The sequence below is a fragment of the Pezoporus flaviventris genome, unplaced genomic scaffold (genome assembly GCF_033815535.1).
Source record: "Pezoporus flaviventris isolate CSIRO_AGI_PZ_B2104156 unplaced genomic scaffold, CSIRO_AGI_Pfla_v1 ptg000012l, whole genome shotgun sequence".
Classification (NCBI taxonomy): Eukaryota; Metazoa; Chordata; class Aves; order Psittaciformes; family Psittacidae; genus Pezoporus; species Pezoporus flaviventris.
The window spans coordinates 352509-378929 of NW_026892560.1; the positions used below are offsets into that span (position 1 = coordinate 352509).

Here is a 26421-nt window from a genome sequence, read left to right on the forward strand (position 1 = left end):
CACCGCATCCCAGAGTTCTGACATCCAGGAAGGACCATGGCACCGCATCCCAGAGCTCTGACATCCAGGAAGGACCATGGCACCGCATCCCAGAGTTCTGACATCCAGGAAGGACCATGGCACCGCATCCCGGAGTTCTGACATCCAGGAAGGACCATGGCACCGCATCCCAGAGTTCTGACATCCAGGAAGGACCATGGCACCGCATCCCAGAGTTCTGACATCCAGGAAGGACCATGGCACCGCATCCCAGAGTTCTGACATCCAGGAAGGACCATGGCACCGCATCCCAGAGTTCTGACATCCAGGAAGGACCATGGCACCGCATCCCAGAGTTCTGACATCCAGGAAGGACCATGGCACCGCATCCCAGAGCTCTGACATCCAGGAAGGACCATGGCACCGCATCCCAGATCGATCAGGAGCCCTTTGCTTTGCCTGAGCAGTGCTGTATTTGCCACTCTGGGTGTGCGGTTTATACCTCTGGGGGGCAAAGAGCCTTTGATTCTCAAAGTGTGAGCGTTGTTATGTCTGCGGGCTCCCTCCCTGCCCCAGAGCGCAGCCTAAGTCAGCCCTGCCGTGATTTCAAGGCTCCCTCGAGGGGAAACGCGCGTTATCCTCTTTATGCGGTAGGAGCTTGATTGGGATCTTGCTCTTTCTTGCCTTTTGTGCAAAACGCCGCTCCACGCACGGTCCCATCCTCTGCTGAGCCCCCAGCCCACCGAGACCACTGAGTCACCGCGTCTCAGCGGGATCTCAGCGCTTCGAATGGGATTTAACCCTGCGCTTCCCGCTGCCCTCCGAGCGTGAGGACACCTTACCTCGGAGAATCCCAGCAGCCCGCTGAGCGCCAGGAGGAGGGCACTGGGTAGTGCTGGTGAGTAAGCGGCTGCGCTTGGGGTGTTTGCATGTGTGTGAGAGTGAAGCAGAGCTCTCGGAAGCAGCTCGGAGATGAAACTGCTGCGAATCTTTGCCTGAAGCAAGGGATGTTTCCCGTGTTTGAGACAAGCAGCGACCTGCACTCGCAAGGAAGAAGAGACTCGATTCACTCCACAAGTATTTCTCGGAGAGCTTTTATTCCAGGTAAGACCTTTACTGTGGGAGGCGGATGGGGCAAAGGGTCCAGCATCGTGAGCTTTAAACCTGCGATGCCTTTTTACCTTCCCAAGCTGTAGCACTGAGAGAAAGCCGATGTTCCTGGCACTCCCTCTTTAGGCTACACATTTAAAACAGCCAAAACAACCAATCTTCTGAGGTCTGGAGCTGTAAAAAAAGGGGTGAGGGGGAATGCTTTAACTCTGCTTTTTGCCTGTTCTAGTGGTGCATAAATGCTATCGCCTGTGCTTCTAGATGGGGTACTTAAACGATGGGTGTTGTAAGAGGGTGAATGGAAGGAAAATTGAGTCAATAGACATGAGCTTGTGGTTTATTAATTCCATTCATTTTTAAACATTAATAGAGGATTTGCTCTCCTGTAGGAGGCCAAAGGGAGATGGTTCCTGCTTTTGGAGCTTGGAACTCAAAGGTCTTTAATAGGTTTGGTTTGAAGGCATGCGGTCGAAGCGAGCAAGGAGATAGGATATTTGTAAAGCATCTGTTTGAAGTACAGCTGAACAGCCAGCTTCTCACTGTTGAAAACTTGTTTGTGGAGAGGCCAGAAAGCCGTAGAGAGCTCCTTGTCCAGCTGCAGGCAACTTGTTTGCGAAGCCTCATTTAAGGTGGACAAAGTACCTTGAATGTCCAGAGATGGCTCTGGAAAAAGCTGCTACCACCTAAAAGTCTTCTATGGTCAATGTCCCCTCCTCCCCAGAATAACCCCAAACCTGAAACTCCTCCTAGCTGGGCACTGCATGCTTAGGTTGTGGTGTATAAATTCTAGTCCCTGATGAAAGTCCAGGGAGCAGGGATTCTGCAGAGGTGCTGGAACCAGGAAGGAATGCGCTTGCTGAGCCTGGAAGTGCAGCGCAGGGTGTAGGCGTGCGTCTTTGCTGTCTCTTTGCACACTGATTGATCTAATGCTTGTATTCGGTCCCATTTTGCTCTTGGGAAAGGAATAAAATGTGCTCCTAAAAGCAAACCGATGTTATGTTTAAGGGAGTAAAGTGTAGCTGGAAAACTTCAGCATCTCGAGCTGAGGAGGAGGTAAAAGCTTGTCGAGTCTGAGAAGTGAAATGAGGATGATCTCTGACTTGCTGCCTCCCTTTCCCTGCGCAAGGTAAGGAACGGAGTGGTACCTAGAGGGGAAGCTGTGCTCTGGGGAGGTTGCAGTGACTGGGGGAGATCACCCAGGGAAGGGTACTTGTGCCCAGTGCTCAGACAGGGAACGGTGGCCAGGAGGGTGCTTGGTGCCAGCAGCCAGTGCGTGGCTTTGCCAGGCGCTGGAGCAGTTAACGCACTTGGATGCTGTTGCTGCAGTTTGATTCCACTTTGTTGAGATGAGGATATTCCTGCCAGCTTCCCAGGCAGGAGTCATCAGTTCTGCCTCTGCCACTTGGGGAGCATGAATGAATAACTCTCAAAACATTAATCTAGGGCAGCTTCCAAGAATCCTGTGTACTGAAGTCTGGAATACACTGTGCTCTGATTCATTATCCAGGCACAGCAAAGACTTTGAAGAGGTGTTTACCCAGCGTGGGGACACATTGAACTTCAAACTCCCAAAGAAAACCTGCCCTGGCAACTTTGAATAGGACAGTTGGAGAGGATAGACACAGCGTCAGGGGGTAGGAGAGCAAGGATGGGTAAGCAGGAGTCCAGAGGAGCAGGGAAACCACAGAGGGACAGCAGTAGCAGTGTGCTGTCTGCTGCTGCACAGCCAGAAGCACGGCTCTGGGGGGTATGGAAGGTGCTGCTGCTTTTGGCAGTGTCACTTGACATCAATTTAAAATGGAGTTTTGCATAACCCGTCTTCAGCACCGTATCATCTTCCACGTGATGGTTCTTGTATTTCTTCTTGCTGCTAGGGTTTGGTGGCAGAGGGGCTTTTTTGCCTTTCCTGAGAGAACTGCGGAAGAAGGGATGCATTGGAGGAAGCAAGTGGTGCTGCTGGAGAGTACAAAGCACAGCGAGCTAGCTAAAGGAGATCCTAATTGAGGAGGAGGAGGAAGGAGGATTGGTATTTAATTAAAACTGCTGCTAAAACCCAGGCTCTTAGTAGTAAAATAAATAATAGCAGGACATGAATAATTCCTCTCGGGGGAATGTCGCAGACAAAATTACACTAATGTAATAATAAAAGGGGCCTGGATGCGATTGCTCAGAGGAATAGTAACAGGATAGAATGATGTTTCACTGCTAAGAAGTTCAAACGTGGTTCAAGTCAAAAGGGACTGAAACCTGTTAAAGCTCCTCAGGGCTCTCAGGCCATTTCAGGAGGCTGAGTTGTCTGAGTGACTGAACCCGGGGCTGATGCTTTCCTTGGCAATCCCAGCAGGGGCAGGAGGCTGAACTCCTGTGCTTTAACCAATGACAGCAAGTTAAGTGTGTCACACTCCTGCTGCTCAGTCAGCGTGCTTTCAGTGAATTAAAAATGAGGGTTTCAGGCCCAGACCTGGGAGAACTGAGCCATGTGTCACACATCTGGAGGCAAGAAAGGACATTCAACCATCTTCTGCTTCCTCGTTTCCCTCCCACTCCTCATTTCAAATGGTGAAATCATTGCAGAGCTCTGTCTGCGTTCCTCAAGCTGTGATGCCCATTCTGGTAAGGTGCTTAAATAGCATCATTAACCATTCCCAACTGAGTAATATGCAGTGACATGATTTTTTTTCCATAGCTGGCTTGCATAACGATGCGCTTTGATTTTTGCGGCTCTTTCCGCTTCATCCCTTTCATTTCCATGACGTCCATCTGCTTACCAGACAAGGTTCAGGAAAAAATGGGAAAAACCTCCCAGCATGCAACAAGAAAAACCCCCACAAGTGACTGTAAAGGGCTTTAACAAGAACAGAGGTACTGGGACACTGCAATGAGAACTGCTGTTGCCCAAGGTAGGAAAGTGAGAGAAGATCCTGCTGCTCGGGGACCAGAAAAGCAGGTAGTAGAACCTGTTTCTTTTTATCTGCGTTCTCTTTTCTCTCCCCCTTACCCCAAACTGCAAAAAGAACCCAACCGAGCAAGCAGTCACCCAAACCTGCCCCCAAACCCCCAGCAACCAACCTGAAACACCTGGCATTCCGCCTGTCTGAAAGCTGTCTGGCTTACGAAGACTGGCATGTGCTGCTCTAGTCAGTTATTGGTGACAAGATGTGCTTACAAAAGCAGCATTAACCAAGAACCCGTGCTCCTCTGGACTTGCTTAAAGCCAAGCAGGAATAATGCTGCTTCAACCAGAGAGTACTGTGGAGACAGCTGAGGGATGCATTTTTGTTCCTGCAGGTTGCCAAGGGGAAGTCGGGAATCTCTGGGACACGCAGGGTACCATCTGCATCAGCAGTGCTCTGCAGGGAGCAAGCACAGCCCCCAAACCCCCAAGTTTAGTCGAAGGGTAGAGTAAGGTCAGAGTGGTTTGTGGTAGATATGGGTCTGACTGGGTTTAAACCATGACAGTAGCTCACAGGTTGCTCCAAAGAATCCGAGTGCAGGCAACCTCCAGCCCTGAGCAGTGTCATCTCTACTCCGCTGAGGCCCCGCAGTCAGCATCCACTGGCCAGGGGCAGGTACCCTGCCCATACACCTGGAGATAGTTGACACCCCACTGTCTAAAAAAGGTGCTTTGGTTCCTAAACTGAAACACGCTGTTTCAAACTGGCAAGCAAGCACCCCCAGCTGTTCAGCAGAGACAAGTGATAGCATCAGCTTGATGCCTCTGAGCTCAGTCGTTTCCCCCTGTGAATGTGGTTCATTTGGGCTGTCTGCAGTGGCAGTGTCATCTTCCTGATGGCTCTCCCGTTTTCCTCCTTTCCTCCCTATGCCTGATGACTTCCAAACAACTATGGTTTGGTTTTCTGATTCTCTGATGAAAGCGTTCATAGATCATACTTACTAATCTCTTCTAAATTTGATCATGCTCATGTTACTGTGCCCAGAAGGCAGCACTGAATAGGCTGCAGACCTTTGGTTGTGTTACTGAGAGACTGTGGATCAGGCCACTGTCCTCTGTAGGTTTTATTCTCACCCATATCAACCTTTGGCTCTTCTTTCAAAGCGGTGACTTTCCGAGTCATTGCAGGAGCTGAAGAGCTGTGTTTAGATGGGGAGAACTGGTATGAAAGTCTTGCCTTAATCTGGCCCAGGAACAGAGGGGTTAATTTGTGCAGTGGCCAGAAGGCACTACACAGAGCTGAAAATAACCAAGATGGGGATAATTTGGCTTTAAAAACCATCTGGGTCTTCATTCAGTGCTCATTAACATTCATAGTAGCCTTATGATTGGCTTCTGGAAGAATTAGGCAGGGTGTTACACTCCATAATGAGTACTTTGGGCCTTGTCCAAAGAAAGTACAAAAATGCATACTATAATGTTAGGAATTAACTCCTTTGCTGTAGCTGGGAATAAGAATCTTTCTAGGACTTGTGGAAGTCAGTGGAAAACCTCTGGTTTCAAGAGATTTTGGATTGGATCTGAAGACCAGATGTTATAGAAAGAAGTCTCTGTGGGCATGCAGATATAATGGGCATGCAGATTGGATCTAAGGAGGAAATTCTTTCCTGTGAGGGTGGTGAGGCACTGGAATGGGTTGCCCAGGGAGGTTGTGAATGCTCCATCCCTGGCAGTGTTCAAGGCCAGGTTGGACAGAGCCTTGGGTGCCATGGTTTAGTGTGAGGTGTCCCTGCCCATGGCAGGGGGTTGGAACTGAATGATCTTAAGCTCCTTTCCAACCCTGACTGCTCTGTGATTCTATGCCACCTTTGAGCTGTTCATGCTACAGCGAGCTGTCCAGTTGGGGCACACCCCTAGTTCATTTGTGGAAATCAGAGCTCCTGGGTGGGTAAGGAAAGGTATGGGAAACCAGACTGCAAACCTAGATGCTGTCATGGGCTATTTGAGCCATGAGAGGAAAACGCATGCTGTTTATTTCATTAGAAACCTGCCTGGGTAAAGCAGTGTCACAAGTGGTTTAGATCTTGGACCACCTCATCAGGCGCGGATGATGCTAGTACACAAGACGCTCCGGTTTGTGCCTGGTACCGAGGAAGCGCCCTGCTTTCTGACACCTATAAAATCTGCCCTGTCGGGTGGTAACAGGAAGAAAATACTACTTCTGCTGCTTACTCCCAAGTCAGGAATTTGCAAAGCTCTTGGGTCTTTTGTGCTCTCTTCCAAGTTCTAAATATGTTCTCCTGAAGCGTCGGCAAAACAGCAGCCGGAGTGACGTAAAGCTGAGCCAGGAACTTATTTAAAGAACACTGCCATTTATTTCTGTGTCATAGAACCATAGAATGATTTGGGTTGGAAAGGACCTTAAGATCATCCAGTTCCAACCCCCTGCCATGGGCAGGGACACCTCACACTAAACCATGGCACCCAAGGCTCTGTCCAACCTGGCCTTGAACACTGCCAGGGATGGAGCATTCACAACCTCCCTGGGCAACCCATTCCAGTGCCTCACCACCCTCACAGGAAAGAATTTCCTCCTTAGATCCAATCTAAACTTCCCCTGTTTCAGTTTGAACCCGTTACCCCTTGTCCTGTCACTGCAGTCCCTAATGAAGAGTCCCTCCCCATTGAAAGGCATGGGTTTAAACTCTCCCTTAGAACTTAGGGTCACCTGAATCACCCGGTGGTCACCTTCCTAATGGGTGGCTCTTTGGGCTGAGGTTGCTCTTTATTGAAAGAAGGATATGGAAGAATATTCCAGATAACTCCCTGAGTCTTTCTGTAGGAAACCTTTGCTTGAGCACAACTGCTAAGCAGTGCGCATCAACGTCGTGAAGAACAGAGCAAGCAAACGCTCATTCTGAGCCTGAGCAAGACTTGAGTTTGGTTTGAAAGGTCACATATGGAAATGAACTAAGCTAATGCTTGCTTGATTTGAGCACATTTCTCTGAATTCATTTATTTATAGACTTTCTTTGGCACGGCAGAGAGCAGATGAGCAAGAAATGTGGTTTTGAATTAGGAGTTTGATGAATGATGATTAAGTAGAAGGTTAAGTGATATTTTTCACTTATTTTTATGATGCCGTCTTCAGCATCTCTAGATCTGCAGAATAGGAGACGTAAGACTTTCTTAACAGCTTGAATGGCTGTGTCTTATGTTGCTCCTTTATCAAGTTATTTAATTATTATTATTCTGAATCTATTTCCTTTAATTAATTACTCATTTATGCATAGAGATGCACTGACAAGACAAGGGGGGATGGCTTGAACCTGCCTGAGGGGAGGCTGAGCTGAGCTCTTAGGCAGAAGCTCTTCCCTGGGAGGGTGCTGAGGCGCTGGCACAGGGTGCCCAGAGAAGCTGTGGCTGCCCCATCCCTGGCAGTGCTCAAGGCCAGGTTGGCCACAGGGGCTTGGAGCAAGCTGCTCCAGTGGAAGGGGTTGGGCTTGGAGCTGGAGGAGCTTTAAGATCCCGTCCAACCCAAACCAGTCTGTGTTTCTACGATATAAAGTGGATTCTTTTCTGGATTACCTTGAAGAGGATTCCGGTTCAGTTGCTCCTCTATGCTTTCACCCACACAGCAGCCAGCAGGACCTAGGCTCGCTCCAAAGGAAGGACGTTTGTTCTGCCTGCAGCCAAGTGCCAGCAGGTCCATGTGGTCAGGTAGGCTGTATGAGTGCGTTCAGCTTGGACTCCATTAATCACGCAGTAGGGGCTGGGTATAAAAATGTTCTTGCAATAGCAGAAACAGCGGCGTGTTTCAGTCCTTCGTAATGTGCGTTGCCTGGCTGTGGGCACGTTGTACTTTCTTCGTGTGGGCTGACAGCATCTGGACAGGGACCTTTTCTCACAAGGGCCTGGAGGGCCAGGCCAAGGGGAATGGCTTGAACCTGCCCGAGGGGAGACTGAGCTGAGCTCTTAGGCAGAAGCTCTTCCCTGGGAGGGTGCTGAGGCGCTGGCACAGGGTGCCCAGAGAAGCTGTGGCTGCCCCATCCCTGGCAGTGCTCAAGGCCAGGTTGGACACAGGGGCTTGGAGCAAGCTGCTCTGGTGGAATGGGTTGGGGTTGGAACTGGAGGAGCTTTAAGGTCCCTTTCAACCCAATCCAGGCTGGGATTCTATGGTTCTGTAACAGCTGCACAAATGTCCTGGGTGGTTTACAGAGGTTTTTTTAATGGGGAAAATGGTGCTTGGAAGCTTTATCGTGTGCCCGTGTTCTGCTGAACCACTGTGCTCTGTCTTGTGCTAGCATTTAGGCTATTTTAACCTGCAGCCTGAATGAAGATTGGAGGAGAGAGCTGAGGATGAAGTAGATAAAACGCTTCTCTGACTCCTAGCAGGAAAAGAGCAGAAATCCCTCTTAGTGGAGGGGGTTGAGATAAGCTTTGGATACTCATCCCTATATTCAGTGGTCCATCCTTTCCCTCTTCCTCACCTTCCATTCGAAAGGCTGCTCTCTACCTCCCCCAGCCTTCCCCACAAATAAGCTTCCCATACACTGCCACAGTACTGTATAGCTTGCTGTAGGGTGGCTGCTGCAGGGAGGGTGACTGTGCCACCCAGTCCCTGGCTCTCCGAGCTGAGCTCCGTGTACTCAGCTGCTCAAAGCCGTGTCACCTATGAGGGCAGCTCCTCCCTGCCTCCAGCAAGTGGGATGGGAGCTCTTGTGCTGCCCAGAGCCACGTGCCTGGGGTTTGACCAGCATGAGCTTCAGCCCTCAAATTATTCTGGGCTCTTGAGAGTTGGGTTTGAATGCCCTCAGATGTAGAGGGTGACTAATACCAGTAAACGGCGTTAGGCTTTGGCTACCATCGTGAGCCACTAGAAATACCCTGCATTCTGCTTCAGCCTTTTGCAACAGCCGACTGACCTAGTTCTTCCGAACAAAAGCTGGAATCTCTGTTCCTCTTATGTGAGCCAGGGATTTCAGTCTGCATTTCCACAGCAGCTTTAAGGACTGCAGCATGCCTGAAAAACCAACAGATTAAGCCGCCTCTGTTCCGTGGGCGTTCAGTGTTGTCACAGCCCTTTTGCCTGTGTGCAGAATGCCTTTCCCAAGGTGACCTGGCTACTGGATACACCCAGTTCCTGCTCTCATGCTGCCGTTGATGGTCTGATAGCCCTGACTTTATGGGAAGCAGCGCACATGCCTCTTACGGAGGGTAGCACAGACTTGTCTGATGGAGCATGACGTTACTTCCATTATAACCTAATATGTCTGTGAATTTTTGCAAGTAAAAGATCTGGAAGGAGCAGGAGGTGGCTGTGAGCCAAGCTCTATTGATATTATCTGCAGGGAATGTCTCCCAGGCCACAGGAATTCAACCAGTAGCAACATAACGTGTGCTGTGTTCAGGTGATCCTCTCGAGCATCAATTCCAACTCCTCATCACAGCGGCAGTGAAGGTTTTCACAGAGTCTGCTGTTTTCTTGCTCTGCTTAAGCTTAATCTGCTTTAAACAGAGGAAGTTTAGATTGGATCTAAGGAGGAAATCCTTTCCTGTGAGGGTGCTGAGGCACTGGAATGGGTTGCCCAGGGAGGCTGTGAATGCTCCATCCCTGGCAGTGTTCAAGGCCAGGTTGGACAGAGCCTTGGGTGCCATGGTTTAGTGTGAGGTGTCCCTGCCCATGGCAGGGGGCTGGAACTGGATGATCTTGGGGTCCTTTCCAACCCAACTGTCCTATGATTCTCTGATTCTTGCCTGTGTTCTCAGCTCTCTGCTCCAGCCCTGAGGCCTCAGCCTGGCAGAATCTGCTCGTCCCAGCGCTGGCTCTACTTGGCTCCCCCATTGGAGTCGCTGGGTCGAGCAGAGCCTGGCTGTGGTTCTTGGTGCCACAAGAGCCTGAAGCAGCACAAACTTCCTTCTCTCATGTGACCCAGTGTGGGTTGCACTGGGTGATGTGCACATGGTGGAAAGGGGCTCTGAGCTCTCCACTGCCCCACCAGGGTTGAGTGCAGGAACGTGCCCTCGTCTCGTGGAGCCTGCGGTGCCCTGGCAGAGGTGATGGAGTGGCTAAAGAGACCTCCAGGTCTTCATGCTTGGGGCATTTGTTTCTCGTTTTGAATTGGACCAAAAGAAACGGGAGCTGGCTCGGTCTGTAAACCTTGAGCCACTTCCCAGCACACCGAAGCAGCTCGTGGAGATGCAGCTCTGCCACAAAATCACAGCATCCCAGCCTGGTTTGGGTTGGAAGGGACCTTAAAGCTCCTCCGGCTCCAAGCCCAACCCCTTCCACTAGAGCAGCTTGCTCCAAGCCCCTGTGGCCAACCTGGCCTTGCGCACTGCCAGGGATGGGGCAGCCACAGCTTCTCTGGGCACCCTGTGCCAGCGCCTCAGCACCCTCCCAGGGAAGAGCTTCTGCCTAAGAGCTCAGCTCAGTCTCCCCTCGGGCAGGTTCAAGCCATTCCCCTTGGCCTGTCCCTACAGGCCCTTGTCCCAAGCCCCTCTCCAGGTTCCCTGCAGCCCCTTCAGGCACTGGAGCTGCTCTCAGGTCCCCCCTTCATGCAGCAGAAGGGGAGAATTCCCTCCCTGACCTCACGCTCTGGGGTTGCAGCCCTGCAGACAGGGGGGTTCTGGGCTGCTGCTGGCTCATGCTGAGCTTCCCATCCAGCAGGACCTAGTGGATCCTACTGGGATCTCCAGGACACTGCCTCCGTACTGGCAGCAATGCACCGTAAGCAGGAGGATAACCTGAACATGACAGCTAGCAAGTCAAATAGCACTCCCTCAAAATGCTCTTCCCACCTCTGCAGGCAGCAGCCTTGGGGAAGGCAGCTGAGCTGTAAGCACTTATTTAAAGTGAAACTGCCTCTGGATTGCTCCCTCCTTATCTCCAGTCCTGGCTAATGTCATGTGTTTGATTAGGAGACTTGCAGGCTTGATTCCTATCTCGTGCTTCTTCCCACCAGCCGATGCTGATGCTCTGTGGAGTTGCAACACAGCCCAAGTCCCAGTCCTTGGTGTATTTTTAACCTTCCCTGGCCAGCTTGCTCTGGACCTCAGGAGTTCTGAACGAGAAAAGGGACCACACTCCTTTGATGGAAGTGCATTTGTGCTTCCTGGCGAAGCCCAGCGCTTGGAGGAGCCCTGCTGGGAGGTCTGGCTCTGAACCACAGCCCATCTCCAGCGGATGAAATTGCCTTAGATCTTACTGGGACTTCCTGCCTGCCTCGGATTTGCTGTGCTTTGGTATTAGGCTTCTCTGGAAGCTTTGGTGAAGCAGGATTCCTTTTTCCTAACAGTTTGCCCGGGTCCCACAAGCTCCAAAGGGTGCCCAAGGACATTTCTCCTGACTGAGGTAGCAGAAAGGCTTTTTGTAGATGGTAGAATTGGTGGGGCTGTTCAGGCTGGAGAAGAGAAGGCTGCGGGGAGACCTCAGAGCAGCTTCCAGTGTCTGAAGGGGGCCTATAGGGATGCTGGGGAGGGACTCTTCATTAGGGACTGCAGTGACAGGACAAGGGGTAACGGGTTCAAACTGAAACAGGGGAAGTTTAGATTGGATCTAAGGAGGAAATTCTTTCCTGTGAGGGTGCTGAGGCACTGGAATGGGTTGCCCAGGGAGGTTGTGAATGCTCCATCCCTGGCAGTGTTCAAGGCCAGGTTGGACAGAGCCTTGGGTGCCATGGTTTAGTGTGAGGTGTCCCTGCCCATGGCAGGGGGTTGGAACTGGATGATCTTGGGGTCCTTTCCAACCCTGACTATTCTATGGTTCTCTGATTCTGTCTGAAGATTGGAAGTGCCTGTTGGCACGTTAAAATGTTGAAAAGGGTTTCCTTTTCCCTCACAAAATTCTGTTCCAGTAGAGAGGAAATGGGTTGAAGGGGAATCAGTAACAGCAACAGCCCAGGACATGAGGTCCTGGTGCCTTCCTGGTGCGGGGACATGAATGGGCAGGGTGAGGAAGGAGGTGAGGTTTGCAGTTCTGATCTGAATTGGCTGTGCTTGGTGTCTGGGGAGGGGACGTGGAGCACGGAATAGCCTTTGCTGTGCACGCAGATAAATCAGGCAGTCTGCAGTGCAAGCAGTTAGTCAATGTACCCTGCAGCACTTCTTGCTTGCCAATTCTGGCTGCCATAGCCCAGGCAGACAGGACCTGAATGAGCAGCATGGAGCAGAGCAGCCGTAGGAGGAGCGGGGTGTGCGTGTGTGTGGTTATAGAGATGTGTGAGTAGCATTACTTACATCATCTCGTGCAGCTCCCGAGGTAAGAAGGGAGCAGTGGGCAGGGAAATGTTTAATATTGGGCAGTTGCTAAAGAGAAAACTTAGAAATGCATCACTTTTGACTGGGAAATTTTTCTTCGCAGAGTGTAGGACTGCTGGGACCAAACCTGTGAACAGAAACACTGGGAAGTGTCCTCGTTTTTCATTCAGACCGTAGGCAGCGGAGGTTCACACCAACTCAAAGCTGCCTTGGTTTCGTCTAAACTTGGGTCTTGACGAGTAAAAATCAGGCTCTTCCGTTTATAAAGCACTCGTGTCTTGCTCTAGAAGGCTGTCTTAGCATGTAAGCCCATGAAATGTAATCCTTATGCAAATGTGAAGCCGGTTCCAAGCCTGGCTGACTCCTTGTAGCATACAAATGGCATTTCTTTGTGATGCTCCCAAAGCTATGGTGGTGTAGACGTCTCCTCACTGACTGGCGCATCAGCAAAGCAGAGATGCAACAGATGACAGCGACTTTGCCCTCTCCTCCACACCTAGCAGGATTATGCTCTGTTTCCTCATCTCTGATCCGCCACCAGGCTGCTTCTGCCTTGCAAGTTCCAGTCTTCTAGAGAAAGAATGTGGCCCCCTCTCTTGACTGTAGTTTATCTACTGCTATTAACGTGGACTTCTGATTACATCTGTGCACAGGGCCTGCCCTGTGGGAGACAAGCTCATCCCCAGACAGAAAGGAACCTGGCTACCTCTATTTCCTATAGCCTAGGGATGCTGCTGTGAGGTAACAGGCAGGAAACCTTGGTCTCTTTGGCAGGCTCTGGCAGGCAGGGACCTGCTGGGTAACGTCGTAGTGGTGACAGCACTTTCAGGAAGCAGCTTTCCACAGCTCAGCAGGTCTGGAGATGGGGATTAGGAGCCTCAGATCACCAGCTACAATGCCAGGCTTCCCTTTATGTTCTCTATACGAACCCCAGTCCTGTTCCGTCCCTGTGATACTGCTAGGCCTGCGTTCCCAACCCACAGATCTGCATCCCCAGTAGATCTGTGACTCTGGCTGCTGTACAAAGACACCACAGCCTAGTTAGGTGGGATGAACAGGTAGGGAGGAAAATGGGAATGGGGAAACACGGCTGAAAGGCCGCTGGGCTGGCCTGCCTCTGATGGACAAACCTCTGCCCGCAGAAGTGGCGACAGCCTCCTGCTTATTTGTAGCATGCCCTTTATTTACTTTAAGGGTGGTTCAGCAAAGGTGGATTTTTAGGGCTTTTATCTCTGCTCTTTGGACCTAAGAGTATCCGAGGGTTAAGCCAGCATTGTCAGTTGTTTGCAGAGGCCCAGAACCCTCTCTGTTTGCAGTGGAGCACTGATGGCTTTGCTGACACGCACCCTGACCTCTCCCGGGTTGTAATCCCCCCCGTGTCCCCTAACGATGCCCCTTTGCAGCCCTGCCCATCCCTCAGCGCTGGCGGTGGAGCTGGTGTCCCACGGACCACGAGCTGCTCGCTGGAACTGGCTGCTTCCAGGAGCTGGCGAGCCCCGGGGCACGGCGTCGGGCTTGCAGGGTGATGCCAGACTTCAGCCCTCGCAGCACTGTCTCACGCCAGGCAGCGACAGGGGAGAAGTAAAAAGCACCAGGTCCTGCGCTGCTCATCTGCGATGCAAACACATGGGTGAACTCCCCTATAGCCCGGCCACAGAGCAAGAAATCAAAGCCTTCCTGCCGGGCACGACAAGGGGATCGGGGCAGGTCCTCGAGTCTGCAGCCAGGCAACGCTGGCGGAGATGCTGGGTTCGTTCGAAGCCGCAGCAGCTCCAGGCCCTGGGGCTGTGGAGCAGAGAGGGAAGAGCTGACGAGCTTTAATAAGCGAGCAGCGAAGTGGGGCTGTGCAGAAAGGATGGAGGGGAACAGGAGGTGATCTCCGCAAGGCTCCAGCAGGACCTCAGTGCCCAGGTGTGACTCTGAGCTCTTTCTCATCCCCTCTAGGGACCAGAGAAGGAGAAGACGATGCGAAGGAGGCAGGAGGGTCCCGAGAGGCTCTGCTGCCGGCGCCTGTCGTTTGCCTTGCAAGAGGGACCTGAGGCTTCCCCGCGCTAGGAGCTGCTGCGTCCCATCTGCTACCACGCCCTGAACTCAAACCGGGCAGCGTAGGTGAAGCAGGCACTGTACAAACATGTCAGACTTGCCTCCACCCCTTTTCCTCCTCCCGCTCGCTCCCGCCGCCTTTCCCCCGCCACCTTAGCGGCGTGTCAGCGGATCCCGGTGGCGGAGCGCCCGCACCTCAGCCCTGCCTGCGGAGCGATGAGGAGCCGGGGGTAAGCTCCCTCCTGCAGCTCTGGGGCTCAACACCGGCTTGCTCGCTGCGGAGCAGGAACCGCCCGTGCCCCGATGGCTGCTCTTCCTCTGTTTACAGAGGACTGGGTTTGTCAGTTTGAGCTAACGTCTTCGCTCCCCGGTGGCTGTGCTGCTACGGCTTAACCCCTTCCCTCCGGAGCTAAGCCCCTGCCAAGCGTCAGCCTGCGCTGGCAGCGCCAGGCTAGGGCAGAGCGAGAGGGGAATGGTTTCAGGGGGTCATGACATTTCTTCTCTCAAGGGATGGTCCTGGAAGGGGAGAAAAGCCGGGAGCTGGATTCCTTTGGGAAGGACTTTACTTCGTCTTTACTCCTATAGCCCAGCAACACCGTCCTCCAATCGGCTTTGCTGCATGACAGTGGGAGAGGTTCCCCTCCGGACCCTTCTTTCTCCTCTCACTTGGAGTTGTCCTCTACCGGCATTGTTGCAGCAGGACTGCCAGTAAGATCTTGTGTTTCTTTACTTCCCGGTGTCTTGTAGGTGGACCAGCGTTTGGGTCTGTGGTGCCCGGGGTTTAGAGCCTATCGCCCCTCAAGACTATGGGGAATATGGAGAGGAACATGCATTGCTGAATCTTGCGGGGTGATGCTCTTAAACCACCGCGATAAAGGAGGGGTTAAAAATGACTCTGGATGATGCTTGGGAAAGCAGACAGCATGTCAGGAACATGCATGCTCATTGCCTTTATGGGAGACGTAGCAGCATCTCCTCCGAGATCTCTTGTATCTGAAGGACCGTCATCGTATCTCGTGAGGTCTTATTGACTCCCTGATTAAAGCCTGCATGTCTGTACTCCTGACCTCTGGCTGCTGTGCCCGCCAGGAGCCTTTCAGCACACCCACTAAAACTCACCCGTAGTACTCATGTGGGTATGGGCACGTGAGCGGATTTTGGCTACCTGAAAGCTGCCTCACCTCCTCCTGGTTAAGCTACCCTGGGCATTTGTGCTTCATTATTTGTGCCAGGTAGTAACCAACATAAAGAGCAAGGTATTTACAGCTGCAGAAAGGAGGTTGGCTGATGCTTTTGCTTTTTCTCTTTGCCAGGACATTAATGCTTTAATGTGTTTGGGGACAGAGTACTGACAAACCAGAAGAGAAGTTTGTGGCTGGTGAGTGTGAGCTCTCGGGTGAGGTGGAGGGCGATGTACATAGAGTAAATGATATTTGCTGAGTCTTCCTCTGCTTTTATGAGTTCTGTGCTCGGGTAAAACCTGAATCAGCCCCTACACTGGGGGAAGGATCCCTGCTGCATGACTCTCTCTGAACCCCTGTCCCACTGAAAAGTCTCATTCTCGACAGCGTGATGAACACTCTACACTGCCTTGGTATGTACATCCTTTGTGCTAAGTGTGAGCAATGGTTTATGTATCTAGTAGCAAAGCTGATCAAATAGCAGAAAGAGCTCTCAGTAACCCTGCTTCCAGTCTGCTCCTTGTACAGGGCTATGTGTGTACCCGGGTCCTGCTGCCTAGGCTTGCAGGAGTGAGAACCATCTCTCTTGCTTGGTCACAAAATGGTTTTGGTTGCCAGGGAGAAGCAACTATAAAAGTTTTGCTGTCCTGCCTCCAATCAGAAGAAGAGCACTTCCTAACCTACTTCTCTAATGTGCTTAGGGAAATTCGCAAGCAGAGGAAGGAGCGAAATACTTAGTGCAAATGGCTTAAAGCAGCTTGGACTTACCTACACCAACTGCAAGTAAAAACCCAGGCAGGTTCTGAAATGCGCATCGTGGTTTCTTGAGGGTGCTAATAGAGATGCTGAAGTCTGGTCACATCCAGAGCTGTGCATCAGTACATGGACAGGAGCAGCAGCTCTGAGGTCACCAAGAGCAGCTGAAGGCTGACTAGCAGGTTGTGCTGCACAGCACTGATAGCTTGAGAGAGGACAGGAAGCTTGCAGGGAGGTTTTGGATAGGAGACCTGCTTTCTTCCTGTTCTACTAACCCTGCTCCTGCACCAGTGTCACTGGCTTTGAAGTTACTATGGACGCAGCACAGTGGTGTACAGAAGTGGGACTCGGCTGATGCAGGTCTGGTTTAAAGGGTTTTCTCAGTATGGTTTGAGAACTGATGCGCTGACGTTTGGTCGTTAGTGATGGTGATGATGTCGTTTTGAGACCCATCTTCCGTTTGCCTGGCATAAGAGAGCAATGTGAATGTAGGGTGCTGAAAGAGGTTTGAACTTCGAGTTCAGAAAGTGCCTCCAAAATCTCAGGGAATTCCATTTCCCCCCAGGCTGAGCCGTTTTAACTTACAGTGTTAGTAATGAGATTCCTTTGGAATTAAGTGATGCACAGCGTAACTGCAGACAACAGGTATTTATCTTTACTTGTGTTCTAAGTGCACTCAGGTTTTAATGTCTGAAGCGCCCTGTGAACACTCGTACTGATGGTGATGCTCTTCCTTTCCAAGCAGAACAGAAAACCCGATACTCCCAGGGAGAAGACTTGTCTGATTTCCCTCTCGGGGTTGACAGCAGTGAGGAGGAAGGCACTGAGTGTCAGCCAGGTTGTGGGGTCTGAGCTCGTCTGTCTCCTCCGCGTTTGGGGCACACTGCCTGGGCTGCAGTTTTCCCATCAATCATCTGGTGGGAATAGCAGGAGTAAACTGCCTCGCAGGCTGTTGACAGCAGTGAAACGTGTCCGTATCACTTTGAGTGAACACGGTGATCATAAATAAGGACTCGGATTGCTTAGTGTGGTTTGGAAGGCAGTTTAACTCTTGCGTCTCGGTACTCGGGTGCTCCAGGGCATCACTGAGGTGTCTCTTCCAGCCCTTTGCCATGCTGCTGGAGTGAGGACTGTGTGTGGGCACCAGTGCCTCTGCTGGGACAGGTCCGGGTGCAAGCCATCGGCCGTGCTTGCTGAGTGTGCCGCTCTTGCTCGGGTCCCGCCTGGTGCTTCCCCACTGTAAGGTTTGTGCCATGGACATTAGCAGCTTCCCCCCATAACCCAGCGTTCCAGAGGCAGCCCGCTCTGTGACCCATGGTGTGGTAGGGGGGTTACAGGGCTCGGACAGAACCACAGACCGTGGCAGCCAGCATTTCAAAGTGCTTTGCTGGAAGGAGCGTGTTCACCAGCTGCAGCCCAGCGCCTTGGCTGGCCAAGAGCCAGCATGCCAGATGTGGCCCCTTGCACTTGTCCCTACATAACCTCCTATCTGATACGTAAGATGTTGCTATTCACGTGATTTTTTTAGAAGCAGAACCTTAAATGTTCTTACTCTAATCTTGGTGGTATTTTCATGCTCACTTTGAATGGATCTGTCACACAAGACAGTGGAGAGTGAAGCCCCACAGCCTTTAATCCCTGTCTTGAAGCTTTCTGATATTCAGGATTAACAGCCAAATACAGCCACTTGTTTTTAACCCTAACGCGTCCTTCATGGCACAATGATGCCAGTAAGCCCATTGGAAATGATGTCAGTAAACCCATCTGAAGCAATGCAGATACTCTTTGGACGTGGAACAGTGAAGCACGCATGGGTAAGACTCGTGTCAAAAGGTGATGTGTTGCACGGGTTTTTGTCTCCAGAGCAGCTCACAGCCGCATTTAAAGGCATTTGAAAGGTGGAGGAAAAGGGTCATTGTTGTTTTAGTGGCTTCTGCCTCAGCTTTATGCCTGCAGCACTCATCTCGCTGGCTGTGGGTGAGGAGGCTGTGAGCTGCAGCCCTCCCTGGGTGCCGCGGTGGTATCTGTTAGCTGCAACCCTCCGATCACCCAAACGCAGATGGCAGAGGCTGATCTCATAATGAAGGCAGCGGCTTGCACTCGAGGTTTGGGTGTGATTCCTGGTTTCTGTCACCGTGTCGAGCCCTGCGTGCTGGTGTCGAGGTGAAACGCGTGGTCAGAGCATCTCTTGGCTCCCCCCCGTGCTGCGCACCCATGTTTTCTCCCCGTGGAAGCCAGGGGGTGTTGGGCCTGGATCTGGCCTTGCTATGGAGTTAAAAAGCAGCCAGGAGCCATCCCTAGAAGCTCTTTTTGCTCTGCTGATCGAGACATAGCTGGGAAGAAACTGAGCTACTCCTTGTTGTCCTGTCTCGCCTGCAAATGGGGATAATAATAATTCCTTTTCCTTACCTTTTGTCTGGTCAGATGAAACCTCCGCAGGGTGGGGCCCAGCTTCAGAGACTGGCGCGATGGGACAGTGACTTTGAGCTGGGATTTGGAAGGGGCTGGAAAGAATGGGAAAACTGGGATTTGCCAAGGGAGAAAGCCCATTAGCATTTGGGACGCGCCTGTACTGGTTTGTGAAAGTTTGAGAGGTCTTTGCAAGTGCTTTTCTATGTCCCAGAATGGATTTGGTCTAAAAACACACCTAAAAGTATGTCACTGAGCAGCGTCCAAAACAGGCTTTGCAAATAGGCGTTCACTGCGTTCCAGGCTTTACTCCTAATTTATGAGCAAGGAAATGGAGCAGGAGGAAAAGAGGCAGCACCGTGGCCTTCAGAGCTTGTTGAGAGCGAGCACAGCAAAGGCCATCCAGCAGCTGTGTTCTCTTTCTCATTTGTCAAGCAGAACCCCCCCGATATAACAAATACATCTGCCCCGAAGCTCATTTCTAATGTAATATTAATCTGTGCCCTCGTGTGTGTGTTTGGGCAGGATTTAGAGCATTGCATCAGTTTGCTGCGCTGCTGCTTTGCTCTAACACTGGTGGGGGCTGAGAGAGGAGGGAAAGGAAAGGACTCGAAATTGGGGATGTGGCAGCACAACAAGCAAATATCCACTCTTCCTTGAGGAGAAATTGAAGTTCCTAACCCAGAATTGCACACCAATGTGGAAGGTGCCATCGTGCCAAGCTCCCTGCTCTTAGCTCCCGTTTCCGACATCAGCTCATTCGCTTTCCCCCTTTTGCTCACCCTCTGCTGCCATCCCTCGCTGTGGGAAGTGGCACTGAGGTCCTTAACTCCCCAGGGAATTAACCTGCATTTCCCTTGGCCTCCCGACTGCTCTGGACCTTTATGGCTTGTCATAAACAGGAGCCACATCAGAAACCACAGGAGGGCAAGCAGTAGGGTCTGGGAGGTACCAAACACAGTGAAGTACCCCGGGTGCACGCTCAGCCGTACGTATGCGGGAGCACGTGCAGCGACAGCAGCCTGTTTAACTTGTGCTGCGTTTGAAATGCAGTACGTGACAGTGACCCGTGGCACAGTATGCAACGGGTTTCCCTTTTCATCGCTGGGTTCTTCGGGATCTTCATCTTCCCCCTCCGAACCCAGCCTGCAGGTTGCCGTTCCCCAGGTCCTGTAGGAAGGGTTGTCCTCCTCTCCCCCTCCTCCCGTAGCTGTCCTGAGCGGTCTGATCCATCAGCTGAGGAAGCACTTAGAAATCAGGGGAACGGCTCGCTGCAGCCCGGGGACCAACGTTATCTGCTGCGTGGGGAGGGAGGAATGTGGAGAGCGGCATCCAGATCCGCGGTAGCAGAGCCACAGGCACGGAGGAGCGCGGTGGGTTGCTGCAGTGAGCAGGGGGAGGGAAAGCAGCTTATTTTTAACTGGGAACTACCCAAGTGAGACCGGAGTAGCTCTGCTGTCTTGCTGCCATCGAGTGTAGGTGTGGGTGAACGCGGACGTGGATAAGTACAGTGCATCTCTACTAATGGTGTATGGGGGGGAGGCAAGTCGGGTGCAATGACAGTGCATGCTGCTCTGTGAGCTTGAACTCGGCTGGCTCACCGGGTGATTCCTGCCAACGTTTGCCTACTTCTGTTTTGCAGCGGGGTTGGCTCTTCCCCGTGCCCTGCTCCTCGGGTTGCCTGGCTCCCAGCCATTCCTCTTTCCCTTCCTAACTCCCATTCCCCTTGCCCTCTTTCCACCCTTATCTTCCCACCCCTTCCTCTCCTCTGAGCCTGACCCTTCTCTCCTCCTGCCCCTCCTTCCCAGCCGATCCCTCCCTCTGCTCTGGATGTGCTGGCTGGGGAGGGGGGGTTTCTCATGTTCCCTGGCAGCTGTGACAGCTCTCGGAACTGTATCCTCTAGGAGCAGCTCTGCGCGGAGCTGGAAAGCCTAACGTGGTTTCCCAGGCAGCAGGAATGGATCGCTGAGAGAATTCCAATCTCCGCCTGCTTTTGTCTCGTGGTAGTGACTTTCCTTCTTTATGTTTGTGCCATGTCGTTCGGTGCCGTTGTCAGCAGTGAATGGAAGCCTCAAGTCTAGGGGATGGTTATAAAGTCAGTGTCACTGGATTTGGGCTGTTGTATGGAAGGGATGCTGTCTGCGTTCAAATACAGGTTTGGCTTGATGTGCAAAACCTCCTCTGCATCAAATGCTGTTCTGCTGAATGAGAAAAGGCCAGTTTTATGTATTGTATTGCAACATGCTTTAGCCGGCTATTGGAAATACAAGTAAAGAGCTTGTGCGTGAAAACCACAAGTGAAAGCAGGCTGCTTAAACCCAGACCTCCTCAATGAAAGGCAAAGCCTACACCGATTACTGCAACCCGTTGCCTTTCAAGTAACTATTTTTAGCGTATTCCTTCCATTTGCTCTCAGTGCAGCGGTACCTTTAAACCACCTGTCTGACACAGCAGCGTCTGTGTAAGCAAAGATTGATGCTGACTCTATAAAGGAAATGTCAGTGGCTACCCTGGGGTATGTTGGGTTTGGAGCTGATTACATTTTGCTGGTTTTAAGATGTCTGTTATAGGCAGAAGGGAGAGTCAGGCCATGTCAGCTCCTCACTCTCAAACTGACCGTGACCTTAGTAGATGCTTCTGGCTGGGTTTAGGAAGCATGCTTTGTATAGAGGATCTAGGTGGAGTCTAGGTGTTGACTGAATGGAAGGACACAAATGTAGTGCTTGTGCTTATGCAAACTGACGTGCTGGCATAGAGCCACTGCTCTCTTTGAGGCCAAAATATCACCTGGGCTTTCCAGATCTGCATCTCGAGTTAGTTGAGCTGGAATCGTTCTCCTTCAGGGGAGATGACTGAAATGTGCAGAAAAGGATGCTACAAGTGCTAATGGTCGTAACACCGCATTTTACTGGCCACCTGAAGCAGATAAAGAGCAAACTTGTAAGACACTGTGTGTTGTGCCCTGAATAGCTTCTCCTTATGGAGATGAGGACTGGAGCTATGAGAGTTAGGAGCGAGAGAAGGGAGGGTACTGGTTGAAACGGTACCATTTCTCTGTCTGGAAATACCCCTGTTCTGGTGGATCAAGGAGCTGTCAGGACTGACATGTAGTCAATGATTCAGAACTGAAGCACTTGATATAATACTACAGAGATATTTCCTGCTTTCCTTGGAGGCTGTGAAAGCTCCTCAGTAGCACCAGCTGTGGGTTTGAATAGTGCTAACACCGTGAGCTATTAGAATACCTTTCCTTTCCACTTGGGTTTCCATACAGAATTGACCTCTGTGTGTTCAAGGCCAGGCTGGACAGGGCTTGGAACAGCCTGACCTAATGGAAGGTGTCCCTGCCCATGGCAGGGGGTTGGAGCTGGAGGAGCTTTAAGTTCCCTTCCAACACAAACCACTCTGTGACTCTGATGCTATGAATCACTGTGAGTAGCTGCAATCCAGACCTGGAGCACAGAGGCAGTTCCCATAATCTCTCCATTAAGATGTAGTTGGGTTTTCATTGGAACATATTTTAAGCAAAGATTACCCTGGCTGTGAAAGCTCTCCTGGGCAGAGCAGTTGCTTCCAGCATCTTCTCTAAGTGCTTTTTTACTTGCCTAACTTTTTGCTTTCCTTTCCAACTCTAAGGTATCTTTAGTAGGCTTCCGGATGTAGTAGTGCAATGGGCATTGCCAGTGTGTGAAGTCTGTACTTTACCAAGGGGGTTTAGATGGTGTAAAGGTCCTTCTGCAACACACAAGACTTCCCATCGCAGTCACTGCAGGCTCACGGCAACCGAACGTTAAGCCAGGGTGTCCGGGTGTTCCCAGGATCCCAGCCCGGCACTAGGAAGCAAAGTTGGCATTGACCTGGTGCCTGCGCTTTGCTCCTTAAGCAAGGTTGAAGTGGAGCAACCTGGAAAATACTGGACAGATTTCAGCGTGGGGTAAAACCCGCGAGGTTTGCTGGGTTTTGAGCCCAGTGTCCTCTGGAGGCGGGCGCGCATCTCCGCAGCGCGTTCTCTCTGTGCGTGTTCTGGGTCTCTGAGCCCTGTAAATCTTCACTGAGCACAAACAGTGAGGTCCTGTGCAGGGGAGGAGTGACTGCTGCGGTGCTGAACGTTACAGAGCTGAAGTGACAAATATTCTCTATATCTGATGTCAAGGAGGAGCCAACGTTCAGGGCTTTAAGAGTACGAGTGAGAAGCAAGTGCTAATGTTAAAGCTGCCAGTGGGAAGGGAAGAGCACGTACAGTTTTCCCCTTACTGGTGGATATGATTGAAAGAAACCTGTCCAGGTTCTTCCCAAACTAGAGAGCTTTATCACTGCACTACCTAAAAGCATTTTGGCACCGAGTCTGTTTTGTCCCATCTCTGTGATGGCTCCCATTGCCCAGTTCATCCTGTGCACTGACAGCATCTTGGAGAGGAGGTGAAGAGCTGGGGCACACCACTTTCACTGCATCCATAGAACAGTAACACAGCAATCTGCCCATTAAATATGTTTCTTCAACAGCAAGCAGGAAAATGTAACTTGGACTAGTTGTAACTTCAAAGCCATCAAACCAGGTGGTAGAATAGAGAACAACTCGGGGGAGAAGGGACCTCAAGAGACCTGGAGTTGGACCCACTGCTCAAAGCAGGGTCTTCTTGGAGAGTCACACCAGGTTGTTCAGGGCTTTGCCTGCAAGGGGAAGCTTGCTCTTGAAAAACTTCTGAGGATGGAGGCTGCACAGCCTGTCCTGCTCAATGCTGGCCTGTCCTGTTCCTGGAGCAAAGGTGTTCTCCCTTCTAGCCACGTGGGACCTCTCTTGTTATGCCTCATCTCTGACTTCTACCACTCTCCCACTGAAAAGCCTGGCTCTTCATAGACAATCTCCCTACATCCGAGCGGGTCCTTCATGGGAAGGGTAACTTCCCTTCACCCCATCTTCCCTCTCTGTCTTTTAGGAAGAGATTGTGCCTATCCATCCCAGCCCTCCAGTTACTCCAGCTTCCCCACCTCTGTGATTGCCTGCGAAGCTCCGGTTCTTCCTTTTCCTTTGTATCCTCAAAAAGCTCCAAACCTTTTGGTTTTCTAGCCATCTGCATCTCTTTTTTGGGCTATAAAGTCTAAACGCAGGGTTTTCTTGTCTCTTGTGTTGGGGTATATTTAAGCCTAGCTCCTTTGGCTTGTTGCAGTTGTAATGGCTCTTCACACAAACCGTCTCCCTCAGCCCCCGAGGGAAAGGAGTCTTTGGTGTTAATTTTAGCTTCTTCAGCTACCTGCTGACAGGTTTGATTTCCACCTCCCACCTCCTCCCTCTCCCAGGCCCTCTGCCTTAGCTAGAAATAGCACGAGCCAGAAACCACTCCTGTTGCCAAAGGAAGAGCTGCCCAACCCGGTTGTCTTTAAATGGGAATTCAACATACTTTACTTAACTGGGGTAACCAGGGAGCAGATACCCTGAGCCATGATCATAACCACTCTGCATTGCACGCTTGTGGTGGAATTAACACCGTTTAACTGGCTGGCCTCTAAAGCCATTTAACCCAGGTTCATATCACAGAATCATAGAAAGGTTTGGCTTGAAAGATCATCTCGTTCCAACCGTCCTGCAACGGGCATGGAGAACACCTTATCTCTAACAGATATTTAAAATGCTTATATTGGGTAATATGAATTTGCAGAAGTAAAGGAAGCCAAGTGTAGGAGTTCAGACACAGATAAAGGTCTCTGTTCCTTTTCTGAAATGGGAGCACGGCTTCACAGTGGGCAGAGCATGAGAAAGGTCACTCTAAGTCATAGAATCATAGAATCATAGAATAGGTAGGGTTGGAAAGGACCTTAAGATCATCCAGTTCCAACCCCCTGCCATGGGCAGGGACACCTCACACTAAACCATGGCACCCAAGGCTCTGTCCAACCTGGCCTTGAACACTGCCAGGGACGGAGCATTCACAACCTCCCTGGGCAACCCATTCCAGTGCCTCAGCACCCTCACAGGAAAGAATTTCCTCCTTAGATCCAATCTAAACTTCCCCTGTTTCAGTTTGAACCCGTTACCCCTTGTCCTGTCACTGCAGTCCCTAATGAAGAGTCCCTCCCCAGCATCCCTATAGGCCCCCTTCAGACACTGGAAGCTGCTCTGAGGTCTCCCCGCAGCCTTCTCTTCTCCAGGCTGAACAGCCCCAACTTTCTCAGCCTGTCTTCATACAGGAGGTGCTCCAGCCCCTGAGCATCCTCGTGGCCTCCTCTGGCCTTGTTCCAACAGTTCCATGTCCTTTTTATGTTGAGGACCCCAGAACTGCACACAATGCTCCAGGTGAGGTCTCACGAGAGCAGAGTAAAGGGGCAAGCCATTGCTCTCTTGTTGTCTCTATTTCCTCACCTGTAAAAACAGCTGATCACGTCTGTCCTTAAAGCGCTTGTCACTGGAGAGCGTTCTTAATATAACGTAATTAAGTGATACAGTTGATACTGATATTGCTGAAGGGCCCGTTGGAGCTGGACGTGCACTGATGGCGTTGCCCTCTCTGCTTCAGGCACCATGTTCCGCAAGAAAAAGAAGAAACGCCCGGAGATCTCTGCTCCGCAGAACTTTGAGCACCGCGTCCACACTTCCTTTGACCCAAAGGAGGGCAAGTTTGTGGGCCTGCCGCCTCAATGGCAGAACATTCTCGACACCCTAAGGCGCCCCAAGCCGGTGGTAGACCCGTCGAGGATCACAAGGATGCAACTCCAGCCTATGAAGGTAAGGAAGAACGCCTACTCTTCCCTGTCCCTTGGGCTTCCCGGCTCCTTGGGGAGGCACTATGCATTTATATGGGGCTAAGGGTGGGATCAGTAAGGAATTCAGTGGATAGCCAGGGCTGGGCTTGGATAACACCGTCCTGAGGCAATAGTAACCAAGGTGTCAGTGCTGTCCTTAGCTGGCATAGTGTCACTGTTCAACCGACCAGCCGGCTGCCTGTCACCGCAACAAGGACCTGTGAAAGCTCCCCCGGTAGCTGCCAGGGCCTGGGATGTGTTCAGCTGTTGCCCATGGAAGCAAAGAGGAGGATTCATGGAGAGAGCCGCTTAGCAAGCGTGTCGTTGTCGTGGGTGAGCCAATCTGGCTGGTAGTGAAGATAACAGGAAGCCCGAGTGGGAGAGAGCGGGGCAGCACTAGCTGGCTGCCCATGGGTGGTGAAGTGAATGAGACCCAACGGGGAGCAGGGCTAAACTGAGGTTTAGGCAAAAAGGGCTTATAAAGCGGGACATAGTAAATAGGAGAACGTCCTTCAAGCCAGTCCTTCAGGAAGGAGAAACCAGCTCCTGATCCCTGCCTTGGTACGGGTGGGTTTAGATGGCTGTTACAATGGCACCGGGAGGCTGTGTGCTCCTAAGTGACTGCCGTGTGAGGAGAGGCAGAGTTGTGATGCCCTCTTGGGACCCGAAATGAGAGATCGTGGCAGAGTTATTGCGCTTCCAGTCCTGCTAGCTTGAGGGAAGGGTTTGTTCCTGGTTAATAAAAACCCTACAGGGGCCTCAAATCTGAGTGGCAAGTTGTAAAACGGAGATGATACTACTTGGATTTTAGGAGGGACATAAAAGAAAGCAGGTTTCTGATGAATGTGTAGCGTTTTGTGTGCAGAGGCTCAAGACATAGGGAATAAATGGGAGTACCTTTTGGTATCACGCAAGCATGAATGCAAAATCAAACCTGCAATTCAAATGGCACACCAGGACCTCTGAGCAAAACGCTGGTTTCGAAAGGAAAAACTTACTCAGGAAGAGCAGGTAGAAGAAAAGAGGGAGGAGGTATTGCCTTCTGGTTTCTGG

At 51.4% G+C, this 26421-nt stretch overlaps 1 protein-coding gene across 6 annotated transcripts in view; it reads left to right on the forward strand.

Annotated features, from left to right (window-relative positions):
• Positions 1-871: 871 nt before the first annotated feature.
• PAK6 (p21 (RAC1) activated kinase 6) overlaps positions 872-26421 on the forward strand; it is a 40283-nt gene continuing 14733 nt past the window's right edge. Inside the window, exons 1-5 of one of the 6 annotated variants that reach the window (XM_061450967.1) lie at positions 14211-14514; positions 14793-14992; positions 15598-15662; positions 16167-16248; positions 25143-25351. In XM_061450967.1, the coding sequence (XP_061306951.1) occupies positions 25148-25351 (204 nt within the window). In that variant the 5' untranslated portion in view covers positions 14211-14514; positions 14793-14992; positions 15598-15662; positions 16167-16248; positions 25143-25147. Of the gene's footprint in view, positions 1084-14210; positions 14515-14792; positions 14993-15597; positions 15663-16166; positions 16249-20469; positions 20634-20676; positions 20786-25142; positions 25352-26421 lie in introns of those variants that run through there. The other 5 variants (XM_061450964.1, XM_061450963.1, XM_061450966.1 and 2 more) reach the window with 5 other exon arrangements.